This window comes from Haliotis asinina, unplaced genomic scaffold, assembly GCF_037392515.1.
Source record: "Haliotis asinina isolate JCU_RB_2024 unplaced genomic scaffold, JCU_Hal_asi_v2 scaffold_27, whole genome shotgun sequence".
Classification (NCBI taxonomy): domain Eukaryota; kingdom Metazoa; phylum Mollusca; class Gastropoda; order Lepetellida; family Haliotidae; genus Haliotis; species Haliotis asinina.
The window spans coordinates 410,535-424,104 of record NW_027133899.1 but is presented as its reverse complement, the minus strand read 5'-3'; the positions used below and the strand labels follow the sequence as shown (position 1 = coordinate 424,104).

General features: G+C 39.7%; 2 protein-coding genes across 2 annotated transcripts in view; one reads left to right on the top strand and one right to left on the bottom strand.

Moving 5' to 3' along the window:
* Positions 1-2,469: 2,469 nt before the first annotated feature.
* Positions 2,470-8,707, top strand: LOC137270052 (splicing regulator SDE2-like; the record flags this gene model as incomplete). The annotated part of the gene is made up of 4 exons (XM_067803862.1): positions 2,470-2,639; positions 3,124-3,235; positions 5,073-5,466; positions 5,710-8,707. Coding segments are annotated over 4 exons (886 nt in total), but the record flags the coding sequence as incomplete, so codon positions are not given.
* Positions 8,708-8,919: 212 nt separating this feature from the next.
* The window catches only part of LOC137270043 (uncharacterized), a 190,974-nt gene continuing 186,323 nt past the window's right edge, over positions 8,920-13,570 (bottom strand). Inside the window, exon 18 of the mRNA XM_067803854.1 lies at positions 8,920-11,195. Within this exon, the coding sequence (XP_067659955.1) occupies positions 11,155-11,195 (41 nt within the window). The 3' untranslated portion in view covers positions 8,920-11,154. The remainder of the gene's footprint in view (positions 11,196-13,570) is intronic.

Sequence of the window (13,570 nt, the reverse complement as noted above, 5' to 3'; positions counted from 1 at the left end):
GCATGCACTTATTGAAACAAATCATCAAAAATGCCAATTCAACCTAAAAAGTTGAAAAAAAAATGCAATGAAAACAAAAGTTCAAATGATTCACTAAATTTCCCCCAGGGCTGGGGGAAAAAGTGGTTTCAACAGCTATGCTGCACTGTGCCCATAATGCATGTGCAGTGAATAGGTTCCCAGAGCTTGAAACCGTATGCATGCCTGGAGTTTTGAGGTTGTGAGCAGTACTCTAATCTTGGTTGGGTACACAAACAAGTAAATAATCTACTCGTTACATAATAAAAACTTGTTGATTGTCATAAGCTGCCTCTGTCACAGAGAAAGCTCAATGCCTTGTTTATTGACACCTATATTGATTCATGACTCGTGCACCCAAGTCCTGTCTCTGCCATACTATGTAATTAGGCAGGTGTGATACTTGTACACATGACATGTTTTTATGTCTGTGGGTTGCAAACAAACTACATCCATTTTTCTCAGACGACTGGATCTGAGGGAAACTGGTGCAAACTTGTCAGTTTCAAGACCTGCTTTGTACTTAGACGAATGACAGTTTCCAAACACGCCTTAGTTAACCATCTCAATTGAGATGGTTTTTGATTGGATCTCTGTAAAATACTAACAGGCAGTGACAACTACTCTAGTTTTGTCACCAAGAGGGTCTTCAACAAAAGAGGCTCCACCTGCCAAAGTCGCAGTGTAGTTTACCTAACAAACATAGCAACAAACAATATGTAGGTGAAACAAAAGATGTTTCAGAATCCGATTATCAGAATACTGGTTCAACTCCTCTGGAATTTTGCCATGTTTTTTTTTTTCTAGCTATGTATCTTTCAATTGATAGAAAGTTTTTTTAGCTCACTTAAGAACTTGTCACAATTTGACTTTCTCTCATTTATTCTGGCAGGCATTTGAACCGTTTTTCATCAAGAATAATATTATTAACAAAAACTTAGCCAGTGTTAATCCCTAATAATATTACAAAAATCAGTGAATGAGATGTTAATATTGCCAGTATTATTAATATACAGACTGAGATCATTCCAGAATATCCGGACAATGTCACACGGAGCATACACATGTACACGATTCTGTCTTACAGAATGTACAGCAGTCATTGTCTACTATCTTTACCGGTTCTTTCACATAAAAGCCCATGTGCTCCTTAATGTAACATCTGCAGTGACGCATTCACATCAAAATAGCTGTACTAGAGTCACCAGTGCCCTCTTTTGTGTACTGGAGTGAATGTTCTACGTTATTCTACATTCTTTTACAATGATAGTAAATCCAATTAAATCCTACAACCAGCACTAATGAGCCCGAGTCTGCTCCCATTAGCACCTCACTACCATACATCGACAAAGCTTCACAACACATCAGTCGTTTACTTTGGTAGCAAGCAGGAATAGACAAATACTTCTCCGTGACCACATCTCTCAAAACCATCCTTAAGGCAAACGGTAGGAAACACCCTACAAAACAAAATCAGCCAAAAGGTGTGGTCTGTAACATCAGTTGCAACTGTGGCAGCAACTACATTGGTGAAGCATCCAGACCACTCAACATAAACATCAAAGGACACAAGACATAGATTGGATATTTATATAGCGCACAAATCCACGCACTAGTGCATGCTCAAGGCGCTGGTATTTTTCCCTCGATCACCGGATGTCAATCTCGACAGCACATTGTATTTCAATCTCAACTCCCTGGGGACTATACAACTCTTGCTGCCACTAGGCGCACCAAGTTTATTGCGGCTCTCTCATCCTAACGAGGTACCCAATTGACAGCTGGGTGGACTGGGACATATAGTCACAGCACTTTGTCCAAGTTTACTGCATGTTGCTGTACCCGCAACTAGGTGTATGCACGTGTTCATGCGGCCACCATCTGGTCATATGCCAACGGATTCGTGGGTTCTTTTAAGTGCACAGGGTTGTGTACTGTACACTAGGGGTTGTGACAACATTGAAAGAGTCTGCACACAAAGTTGACTCCAAGGTTTTTACACCCGGTCACAGGTGGGTTCGATCCCGAAACCTCAACCTCGCTAGATCACTAACCTGGCGCCTTAGCCAGCTCGCCCACCATGCCCCATATATAAACAAAGCCATTTCGGAATCACCAGATTTCCTCAACACAGCATCAACTCTGACACTGTCAAAACACTTACGAACAGCAAATATGATGATTCTTATCTTGGCCAGCCAACTTGGCTTCTGCCCAATTCACTTCCTTTCACCTATTGTCATTGTAATCCTACTCAGCTCATTTTGTTATTTTAAGATACCCCATCATTCCCCCATGTGCTTGTAAACGGTATAAGAACCAATACCGAAATGTCACAATTGTTAAAATAAAGGAGTTTATCATCCATAAAGTTGTGTCATCTCTATGACTGCAACTTCAGGAATGCCACTCAAACAAAGCTAGAAGGTTAATGGTCATGTTTGTCTCCAGATTGAAAGACTGGCTCAGCAAACAAGCAGATCGGGAGAGAGAGAAAGAAGAAAAGCGCCAGGAGAGACTGGCACGGAGAAGAGCATGTCCACAACACAACTTTGACGACCCACAGTATGTGGCTCAGCGCAGCCAGGTGGCTGAAGACCTGGATGATGCTCTACAGACAGGTGAGACAAGTGAGATCTGGTATAGGTGAGATGTCTTCTAGATGTGAGGATGGTTTTGAATCCTGGTTTAATTCAGTATCTAAGTTTGTCCTCACAAATCTCATGTGTGTGGATTTTACCAGTGTTCACAAGAACCCTGCACCACTCTCGGTGTTTTTTCCTTCCCACATTATCCTTCCCTGGTGAAACTGGAATATTGTAATTAGCATTTACGCACTCAGATTCGTACATCACATTACACAGCACAATTCAGGTGTGAGTCCTGTGGGTTTCCTTGTTCACTATTAACTCCTCCCAGTGGGTGGTGGTGTATCCTTGTGGTTACAGCATTTGTTGGTCATGCTGAAGACTTGGGCTAAATTCCCACTTCCCACATGGGGTACAATGTCTTAAGCTCATTTCTGGTGTCCTCTGCCATGATAGCTCTGTAGTGTTGCTAAAAGTGACATAAAATTGAACTCACTCACTCACTCACACTTTACAGCTCTGGTTAGGGACAAGACAGGTCCGTCTGCTACAGTAACCAGTGCAGACATTACAAGGAAGCGGAGAGCAGCAAGTGAGACCCTAATGAAGGCAAAGAGACAACGAGGATGGTAAGTATTTTTGGATTCACACGATAACTGATGTGCTACTGACTAAAAGTTTACAAATAATTAGTCTTGATATGATCTTTATGCAGAAACACATGAAAGTTCATTCACTAAGAGTAATTGGATTGCCAAAATGTGGTTTTTGAATTCCTTGACTTCTTTTTAAAACAAAAAAAAATAGGCAAACTGTATCAGATAAGCACAAACTTTATTCAGGTGAAGTGACATTTCAATACAGCTTCTTGTATCGTTGTCAAGCAAGTATATCATATACTATCTGATTCACCAACTTCTGAACATGCCACTCAAAGAAGGCAAACTGTATGTTGACACAGGCATGAAGTCAATATCTAACGAAGTCAATATTGTACACATGACAAGTCAATATTGATCACATGTACCCAACCCTGGTCTCTCCAACTAACAGAAGAGTGTTTCCTGTTTGCCTGAGCATATTGAGTGTGTTTCCATAATGGTGCTGAATGTTGGCTCTGACTTCTGTGTTCTAATGATTAAATATGCAATCTGTGAAGTAGACCTTTTACAAGTTATCCCTCCACAACAGGAAGTAGTATTCCTTCTTGGTCCAACAGTGAAGAACAATATAGAAACATTCACTTGAACATGGGGTAGCCTAATGGTCAAAGCATTTGCTTGTCACACTGAAGACCCAGGTTCAATTCCCCACATGGCTACAATTTGTGAAACCCATTTTCGGTGTCCCCTACCGTGATATTGCTGGAATATTGCTTAGAGTGGTGTAAAACCAAACTCAGTCACTCACTCATAGTAACAGGACATTGGGTCCTGTAAGCTTCAGATGTTTGTCTGACCCACTGAAAATTCAGAGGATCCACAGAATAAAATTAAACACACATTTTTCAGATTTAACATTTGTCATTACTGGCATTGAAATTATTAACATTATATAATGACAAACATTATAAACATAAATTTATAAACAGTGAACAAGTGTGGCAGGCCACAAATAACAACTTCAGACAAAGTTATTGTGATATATTCAGTCAGACACTGGGGCCAGCAGGTTGGGAACTTCTGTCTGACCGTTGGCAAATCTGCTGCCTCACACATTGTACCCATGTGGGGAATCGAACCCGGGTCTTCGGCGTGACGAGCGAACGCTTTAACCACTAGGCTACCCCACCGCCCTGTTACTATGAAACATCTCTCATATCGCAGGTCATGTGGGGATCTTGTATGCCTGGACTTGATTTAGGATATCATCACCAAGAAACAACTACCTGGACTGTCTTGCTGCACCTTTCACTAGCACCTCACTTACAAACATCAGACCTAGTTAAACAGACTGCACTTTAAGTTGCCCAGCATGTGTGCTGAATCTCTACATTGATGTGTCCGTGCTTATTCTGAGACAACTGTGTTCTCTTCCTCCTAACTGCCCTAAACTGACATGGACATATGTGTTTGTAGAAATACCTGAGCGTGTTGACAAGAGGTTGTAGGAGGTTGTTTGGATGATAATATCTCTACTTCACTGTCATTCACTGTTTAAATATCAAAGCACTTAGAATATTGCATACTGTTATGTCAGGATAAGTGTTTAGATTCGATTAATCCCCTATCCCTTAACAACAAACATACATGTGAAAATTGGTCTCCGCTCTTTGCTGGAAACCTGCAATACTGTTTAAATTGAATGAAAGCACTGTGTCACATTTATTTCAGTAAACACACTGCATATTGACATCAGATCCAAAATAACATAAATTTGACAAGCTTACGGAAACCAACAGATATTAATCTGTAGGTTATGTGGAAGTCTGTCTATGATTGCATGTGTTAACAATGTTTCCTTTAGGCTTGGTATTGACCCAGACGATCTGTCCAGTGAGAGTTCAGATGATGACAAAGAATCTTCTAGCAAGGATGGAGTTGTAACAGAAGAGTCATCTGATGGCCTTACACCTAAAGATGACACACCTTGCAGCAACTCTAAGAAAGATGGAGTTGTAACAGAAGAGTCATCTGATGGCCATACACCTAAAGATGACACACCTTGCAGCAATGAATCAACAACAGATGTGTCAGCATCAGCTGAGTCTTCACCCAGTATCTCCAGTCACAGTAGATCAGCTGAAGGCAACAAGTACAGCATTGAATCTGAGGTTAAGGATGGAAGGGAGATAACTGCTGAAAGCCATACCCTCTTGTCATCTCTGCCTTCTTCTGTCAACATTAACAAACTAGAAGATGTAAGTAAAGTATTGACTGATGCTCATCAAGGATACTTAAAAGTGTCTCAACTATGAATGGATAGATAAAAGTTTCAACTCTGAAATCACTGTATGCATGAAAACATTATCATGTACATAATTTTACATAACATGGGTCATCTTTAGTCTGAGGAGAGAATCACAGTTTTCTTTCACATACTCTGTTTTAGTGGACGATGATATTTGAAAGATTGAGACTATTATTCTTCATTTCTTCCTCAGATTGACCTTTCTGAGTTCTCATCTGCCTCGGAGCTGGAAGTAATAGGCATGGATCGCCTTAAGTTTGCCCTGACCCAGAGAGGGTTGAAGTGTGGTGGTACGGTAGAGCAACGGGCAGAGAGGTTGTTCTCAGTGAAGGGACTGACACACGACCAGATTGACCCCTCCTTGTTCCCGAAGACACAGAATGTTAGGCACAAGAAGAAATGAAATGTGTCATAATTGTGGGCAGGGAAGACTGGATCACTGTTGTGTGGGTGGGGTTGAGGGGATAAGATCGCCGAAAGTGTGGTTGGGGTTAGGTAGACAGGATCACACCCATCTGGGTGAAGGTAGGTGGACTGGATCACAGCAGTAGGGGTAGGGTTAGGTGGACAGGATCACAGCCATATAGGTGAGTTTAGGTGGACAGGATCACGGCAGTGTGGGTAGGGTTAGGTGGACAGGATCACAGCCATGTGGGTGGGTTTAGGTGGACAGGACCACAGCTGTGTGGATGGGATTAGTTGGACAGGATCACAGCTATGTGGGTAGGGTTAGATGGACTGGATCACAACACCTGTTTGTGAAACGATGTTCAGAGTAATCTTTCAGATGATCTTCTGGAAAATGTTTTTAAGATGTGTATTTTGAAGATATTGTCAGAGTTTGGTATGTAAATAAAATTCAACTGTGGAAGACTGTAGTCCAGCAACTGTGTGTTTACATCTGTCTGTTAACCACTACCTTCATAAAGTTGTCCATTGTGTTGTACTCTGGGACAGATTAGGTTTCCAACACATCATCCCGGTCTGTGTGTAGTTATGGTCTTGGTGTTAGGACAAAGGAGTTTTCTGGTTTGGATTGATGAAGATGTTTCAGTTTTTGTAAGGATTTGTGTAGAGAGCTGATTTTGCACTTTGAGTTTCATAAATTCTGTACAACAAAATAATGAAGAGCTTCAGTGAATTAAGTGTACAGGCCCCCTTAAGTATTTGAAGGAATTACAGCAATTTGGAAGGAATTGCATCTCAAATGTAAACAAACACAGCCCAATCGCGAAACAATTGCAGCACTATAGGTAGTTTAGTGGTAATAACAGAAACACATCGCCTCTATCGGAAGCAATGTCAGCAATACTGGAAACACGCTTGGCCATCTTAGGAGATTTTTCGGTCGCGAGTGGAAACTCACGCAGCAAAACATGGCATCATTGGAAGAAGCACCCATCTCGGTGAGTTTTGTTTTCAGTTCCTACTATTACATTTTTATACTTATCCATCTTAGACCATTTTGCTGTGTGTTGAATGCGTTTAGGTATGAGGTGTTGTCGGGGCAATAGCTTATGTTTTTAGGAAAAGATTGTCACTGCAGAAGAGAGTCACAAGTCATGCCCCTGGAGGTTGTTTACATCTGAACATCGAAGTCGTGCCGATGATTACGAACATCATGAATGTATGCCATTAAGAAGTTTATGAACCATAATGTTTCTTCCTATGAAGTGCAATTGACAAATGTAAACACATTTTACAAAAAAAACCCAATGTTATATCTAGCGCATGTTCGTAATCATCAGCACGACTTTGATGTTCAGATGTAAACAACCTCCAGGGGCATGACTTGTGACACTCTTCTGCAGTGACAATCTTTTCCTAAAAACATAAGCTATTGCCCCGACAACACCTCATACCTTAACGCATTCAACACGGATGGTCTAAGATGGATAAGTATAAAAATGTGATAGTAGGAACTAAAAACAAAACTCACCGAGATGGGTGCTTCTTCCAACGACGCCATGTTTTGCTACGTGAGTTTCCGCTCGCGACCGAAAAATCTCCTAAGATGGCCGAGCGTGTTTCCAGTATTACCGACATTGCTTCCGATAGAGGCGATGTGTTTCTGTTATTACCGCTAAACTACCGATATCACTGCAATTGTTTCGCGAGTGGGCTGCGTTTGTTTACATTTGAGATGCAATTCCTTCCAATTTGCTGTAATTCCTTCAAATACTTAGAGGGGGCCTGAGGGTATAAGTATTTCAAAAGACTAGACAAAAGAAGGCTTATCTTTGAAGAAGAATCTTTGAAAGACATTTAGAAGTGGAAAGCATGAGAAAAGCCAGCTTTATGGATGTCAACTCCTTTATTGTGGATAACTTGATGTTTCTGAGCATATGTTTGCTCCCTTTATCAGGTGAATAGAAGGCAGTACCAAGTGGATATATATACAGATGTGCTAAGAAGGAAACATGTTTAACAACGTTAAAGACAGAAAATATAATACAAACATGAGGCCAGTAATGAAATAAAACAATATGGTAACTGACTTGATGGAATGCAACACAAACAAGAAGAGGACACTGATACACTGAAAGCAACATGATGAGGCTAGTGATGCAGTAGAATAACATAGTCATGAATGGGTAGAGAATACTGAAAAAAGTGATTAGGTGAGTTATGCAGTGCAAACAAGGAGGAAAGAACATAGGATGAGATGTGTGTCCAAAAACTAGCACCAAAGGAAGCTTAAGGAAGCATAGACATACAGTCAGCCATCAACCATGACCACTTACCATGTGCTTGGGACCTATTTATATAAACACACTTCTCATCTTATGTTCTTCCCCCATGTTTGCATTGCATAATTGGCCTGCCCACTTTTTTCAGTACTATCTACCCCTTCATTACTATGTTTATAGCGTATCACTGGCCTCTTGTTGTTTTTTTCAGTATCTTTGTGTTCTTTACCCCATCATTACCACGTTACTTTAGTGTATCAGTGGCCTCTTCTTGTTTGTGTTGTGTTTCATCAAGTCAATTACCATCTTGTTTTATTACATTACTGGCCTCATGTTTGTATTATATTTTCAATCTTTAACATTGTTGAACATGGTTTCTTTATAGCACTTCAGAATATGTTTCCCTTTGGTACTGCCTACTGTTCACCTGTTGAAGGAGCAAGCATATGTTCAGAAACACCATGTTATCTACAATAAAGAAGTTGATATCCATTCTTAAAAGAAGGCCTGTTGTTATTATCGAGTGAATGTGTATTGGGAGATGAAAGTTTAGAAATCTGGTAAAAATTATGCTGTCGGGTAGTTTCTGTTTTCGACATTGTAGTGATTTCTCACATAGGAAGCTGTGTCCAGGCTATGTGCTCATATAGTAGGTGGAGATGTTCCAATGAACACAGAACTTCTGTATAACACGAAAAACAGAAAACTGCAAGTTTAGGATGATGAATCTTTACTTCATTTTCTACATGTAACCAATGTGCTTTGTGCAAGAATGTCCCTGACTCTGTTGGGTAAAAGAAACAATCCACAGATTTTGCAAGATTGATACATACTAAACCGTCATCATTTGATAATATCCGATGGGGACATCCAACATTACCAGGGACAACAGAAACTTATTCTTATCCATACCAAACACTGGCAAACAGTAAACGTATCTACAGAAAAATTCATTTACAAATATTGCAGCATAACTGACATTTCCAAACAAAAGTGTGAACTGCAGAAGGGGGTGAGCCATAAAAGCAAACAGACAAGAAAAGTGTGATGGCACCCTGTCTTTCCCGCCCCCACCCAATTAGATTTCCAGTCCTTTGAACCAATCCAATAATGTGAAACCCTTTACACATTTCTCATCTATTCCCGTCCTTCACTTCTCCCTGTAATAAAACCAATCTGTAACATACTGTCACAGCAGGAGGCTATTAAACATGACACCTCAACATCCTTTTCACAATGATCTATATTGACCAGTCCTGATAACAGTAACGGAAGTAATGGGTCCAAACTGTTTTGATGACCACTTTTACCTGAACATATAAAGATTTATTACATTTTGAACAGAGTAGGGTAACAGTCATCAACACGTTCAATATGGCTCTGTGGTGAGTTTCCAGCCTCCAAACAAGTAAGGGGTAGGACATGATGTTGCATACACATATGGCTACATGTACATAATGCTAAAATGTACATACATTGTGCTACACACACAGAAAGTTTGCTTTTTTATTTCAAACATGCTCATGACAAAGAAATATATGAGTACAGTGCATAAATTATCACAATTCTGACAGCACTTTTGCATTTAATAACATAGCTGAGGTCATCCTTGCAAGGTTTCAGCACCGCTGACCTAATGTTAAAATTGTCAGGTTTGTGACAGAAGTAAAGACAGATCAATAAATAGACTATGTCATCAACCACCTTGGTTCAGATGAGCATAATGTACTTTGAAAGAATTTGTGTCCTCTGTTAAATAGCTGTACATCATTACATCACTAATATAATGCATCCCTGTGTCCTCTTTTGAAAAACTGCACTTTATAAGCACTGCACTGATTTAACATATGCCTCTGTCCTCCCTTAAATAGCTGTACATCATAATCACAATTATAATATAATACATGTCCGTGTCTTCTATTGAAAAACTGTCCATCATTGTAACAGCACCAATATATCACATATCTGTGTTCTCTTTTGAAAAAACTGTACACAACTATCACAGCACTAATGTATCCCATATCTGCATTCTCTTTTGAAAACTGTCCATTACTATCACAGCACTAATATGCCAAACATTTCATCATCAAACGTTTTTCAGTCCTGACAGTAATAGAATTTATACAGTCAACAGCATTAATAGTGTACATCTTGCATTTGATAAACAAAATTGTATGAGCACTTACCATACAGATTTTACAACTTAATAGAGAATAAGTCACAATCAATAGTAAGAACAGTGGACTGAAACAATGTATTAAATGTTGATGTCATGTTCACAGTTTAGTGACATGGAGAAAACTGCTACATACATCAGCAAATTGCTAGTAGAAAACAATACACAATGAGCAGTGCAATAGTTCACAACTAAGTTAGTGCACATTACTCTTTCCATGGTGTAATACTTGAGTCACTCTTCCACTAGTGTTCTACTTGAGTCACTCTTCCCACAGGGCTATACTTGAGTCACTCTTCCACTGTGAGTCAACCTTCCCACAGGGCTATACTGAGTCACTCCTCCCACAGGGCTATACTTGAGTCACTCTTCCACTAGTGAGTCAACCTTCCCACAGGGCTATACTGAGTCACTCCTCCACTAGTGAGTCAACCTTCCCACAGGGCTATACTGAGTCACTCCTCCACTAGTGAGTCAACCTTCCCACAGGGCTATACTGAGTCACTCCTCCCACATGGCTATACATGACTCACTCTTCCACTAGTGTAATACTTGAGTCACTCTTTCCTCAGGGCTATGCTTAAGTCACTCTTCCCACAGGGCTATACTTGAGTCACTCTTCCCACAGGGATATACTTAAGTCACTCTTCCCACAGTGCCATACTTGAGTCACCCTCTTCCCACGGGGCTATGTTAAAGTCACTCTTCCCACAGGGCTTTACTTGAGTCACTCTTCCCACAGGGCTATGCTCAAGTCACTCCTCCCACAGGGCTATGCATGAGTCACTCTTCCCACAGTGGCCCTAATTGCATCTGTAGTAAAATGGAAGCACACTGTGACACTTGTAGCACATGGGAAATGTACACTAAAATATTACTTTTATTCCTATTTGAACCAAAATGGAATTTTTAATTGTTTAACACTAATGTTTGAAAATAAATACTCATTCTACTTACAGTACATGTGCAACCAGTACTATGAGTGCAGAAATGATACGCCATGATGAGGCCTCTGTTGGCCGAAGTGAACAGGCCACAGTTACTGCCCTTTGATTATGATGTAATTGGTGCCAGCAAAACTGGTCTCCTGTCTAGTCCCAAAGCCAAAAGATGTAAATACTTGAAAACACAGATGTAAATATACAAAAGAAGCACTAGAACTGAAAGTGTAGATAGCAAGATAGAAATGACTGTGTGCATTTTCTTTCATAACCTCACCTCAATGAAAATATAAAATACGTGTAATAATGTTGACATACGTATGACATCAATATCGGGATGCCACTTTCTCAAAATGGAGTTTTCATCAACACAAGTATGCAGGATGTTTGGAAGGAAACCTTCATTGCTTCAAGCAATGTATACGCATAAATGTGACATGTAAATCATCTGACATATTCTGGAAATCTCCTGGATGTTATTTGTATCCCCCTGGCATGTAATGAATGGGATATAGTCGACACCTGATCTGTCCGTCCATCCGTCCATCCGTCCGTAATCATTTTGTTTCCGGAGCATAACTCAAAAACCGTTCAATATTTTTAGACCAAACTTGATAGATATAATTATCTCAACCTATAATTGTGCCGTTTGCTATTTGCAGAGGTTGGGCATTTTTATTTTTTTTTGTTTTTCCATGGAACATTTTGGTGTTAGTCTAATGGTGGGGTGGGCTTCGTTTCTGGAGCAGAACTCTAAAACCATTCAATATTTTCTGCAAAACTACATCAATCAGAACCTGAAGTGGTGCCTTTTGCTTTTTACTGTTTTTTGTGATTTATTATTTTCTCGGTTTCCATGGAAACGTTTCAGACATAGTCTCAAAAGTGAGAGGTGTGTTTTTGGTTCCGGAGCACATCTCAAAAACTTTGTAATATCTGTCAGCAAAAGTTGTTAGATATATTTGGCAGACCCAAAGTGGTGCCTTTTGCCCTTTACAGGTTTTTGTGATTTATTATTTTCTCCGTTTCTATGGAAATGTTTAGGACTTTGTCTCAAAATGGAGGGATTGGCTTTGTTTCCGGAGCACAACTCAAAAACCGTTCAATATTTTTCTGCAAAACTTGGTAGATATGTGTGGCAGACCCCAAAGTGGTGCCTTTTGCTATTTACAGGTTTTTGTGATTTATTATTTTCCTGGTTTCATTCAAAACAATTTGGACTTAGTCTCAAGATGGAGGGATGGGCTTCGTTTCCTTCGTTGAACCCATTCAATATTTTTCTACAAAACTTGTTACATACATCAGTCAGAACCAAAAGTGGTGCCTTTTGGTACTTACATGTTTTTGAGACATACTATTTTCTCGGTTTCCATGGAAACATTTCAGACTTAGTCTGAAAAGTGAGAGGTGTGTTTCATTTCCAGAGCAGAACTCAAAATCCGTTCTTTATTTTCCTGCAAAACTTGGTGAGAGGTTTTTTTCGTTTCCGGAGCACATCTCAAAACCTTTGTAATATCTGTCAGCAAAACTTGTTAGATATATGTGGCAGAACCTGAAGTGGTGCCTTTTGGTACTTACAGGTTTTTGTGACATTTTATTTTCTCGGTTTCCATGGAAATGTTTCAGACTTAGTCTCAAAATGGAGGGATGGGCTTCGTTTCCGGAGCACAACTTGAAAACTTTTCAATATCTTACAGCAAAACGTGGCACATATTTGAGGCAGACCACAAAGTGGTGCCTTTTGCTATGTACAGTGTTTGGGCATATTTATTTTGCCTGGTTTTCGTTGAAACAATTCTGACTTAGTCTCAAAATGGATGGTGGGCTTCGTTTCCAGAGCACAACTCAAAAACCATTTCATATCTTTCAACAGATCTTGTCAGATATATGAGACAGATCTTGAAGTGGTGCTTTTTGTTGTTTACAGATATATATATATATATATGGCATTTATATTTTTCATGACTTCCATGGAAACGATTCAAACTTAATCTGAGAAAACATCAAGTATCTGTCAGATGATTTGTTCTTTCAAATATGTGGGGGCCGGGGGCATATGTCATCATCTGATGACTCATTTCTTCTTTTTTTTTTCAAAGCAATTCATCCCTGTGAAATTCAACATTTAAATTAAAATTAAGACATATTATAAATTACAAATGGTGATTTAGTGTCATGATTGGCTAGATTTACAATCCATGTCATTTTCACTTAATTTGCCCTGCAATGAGAAACAAAAAAACAAAT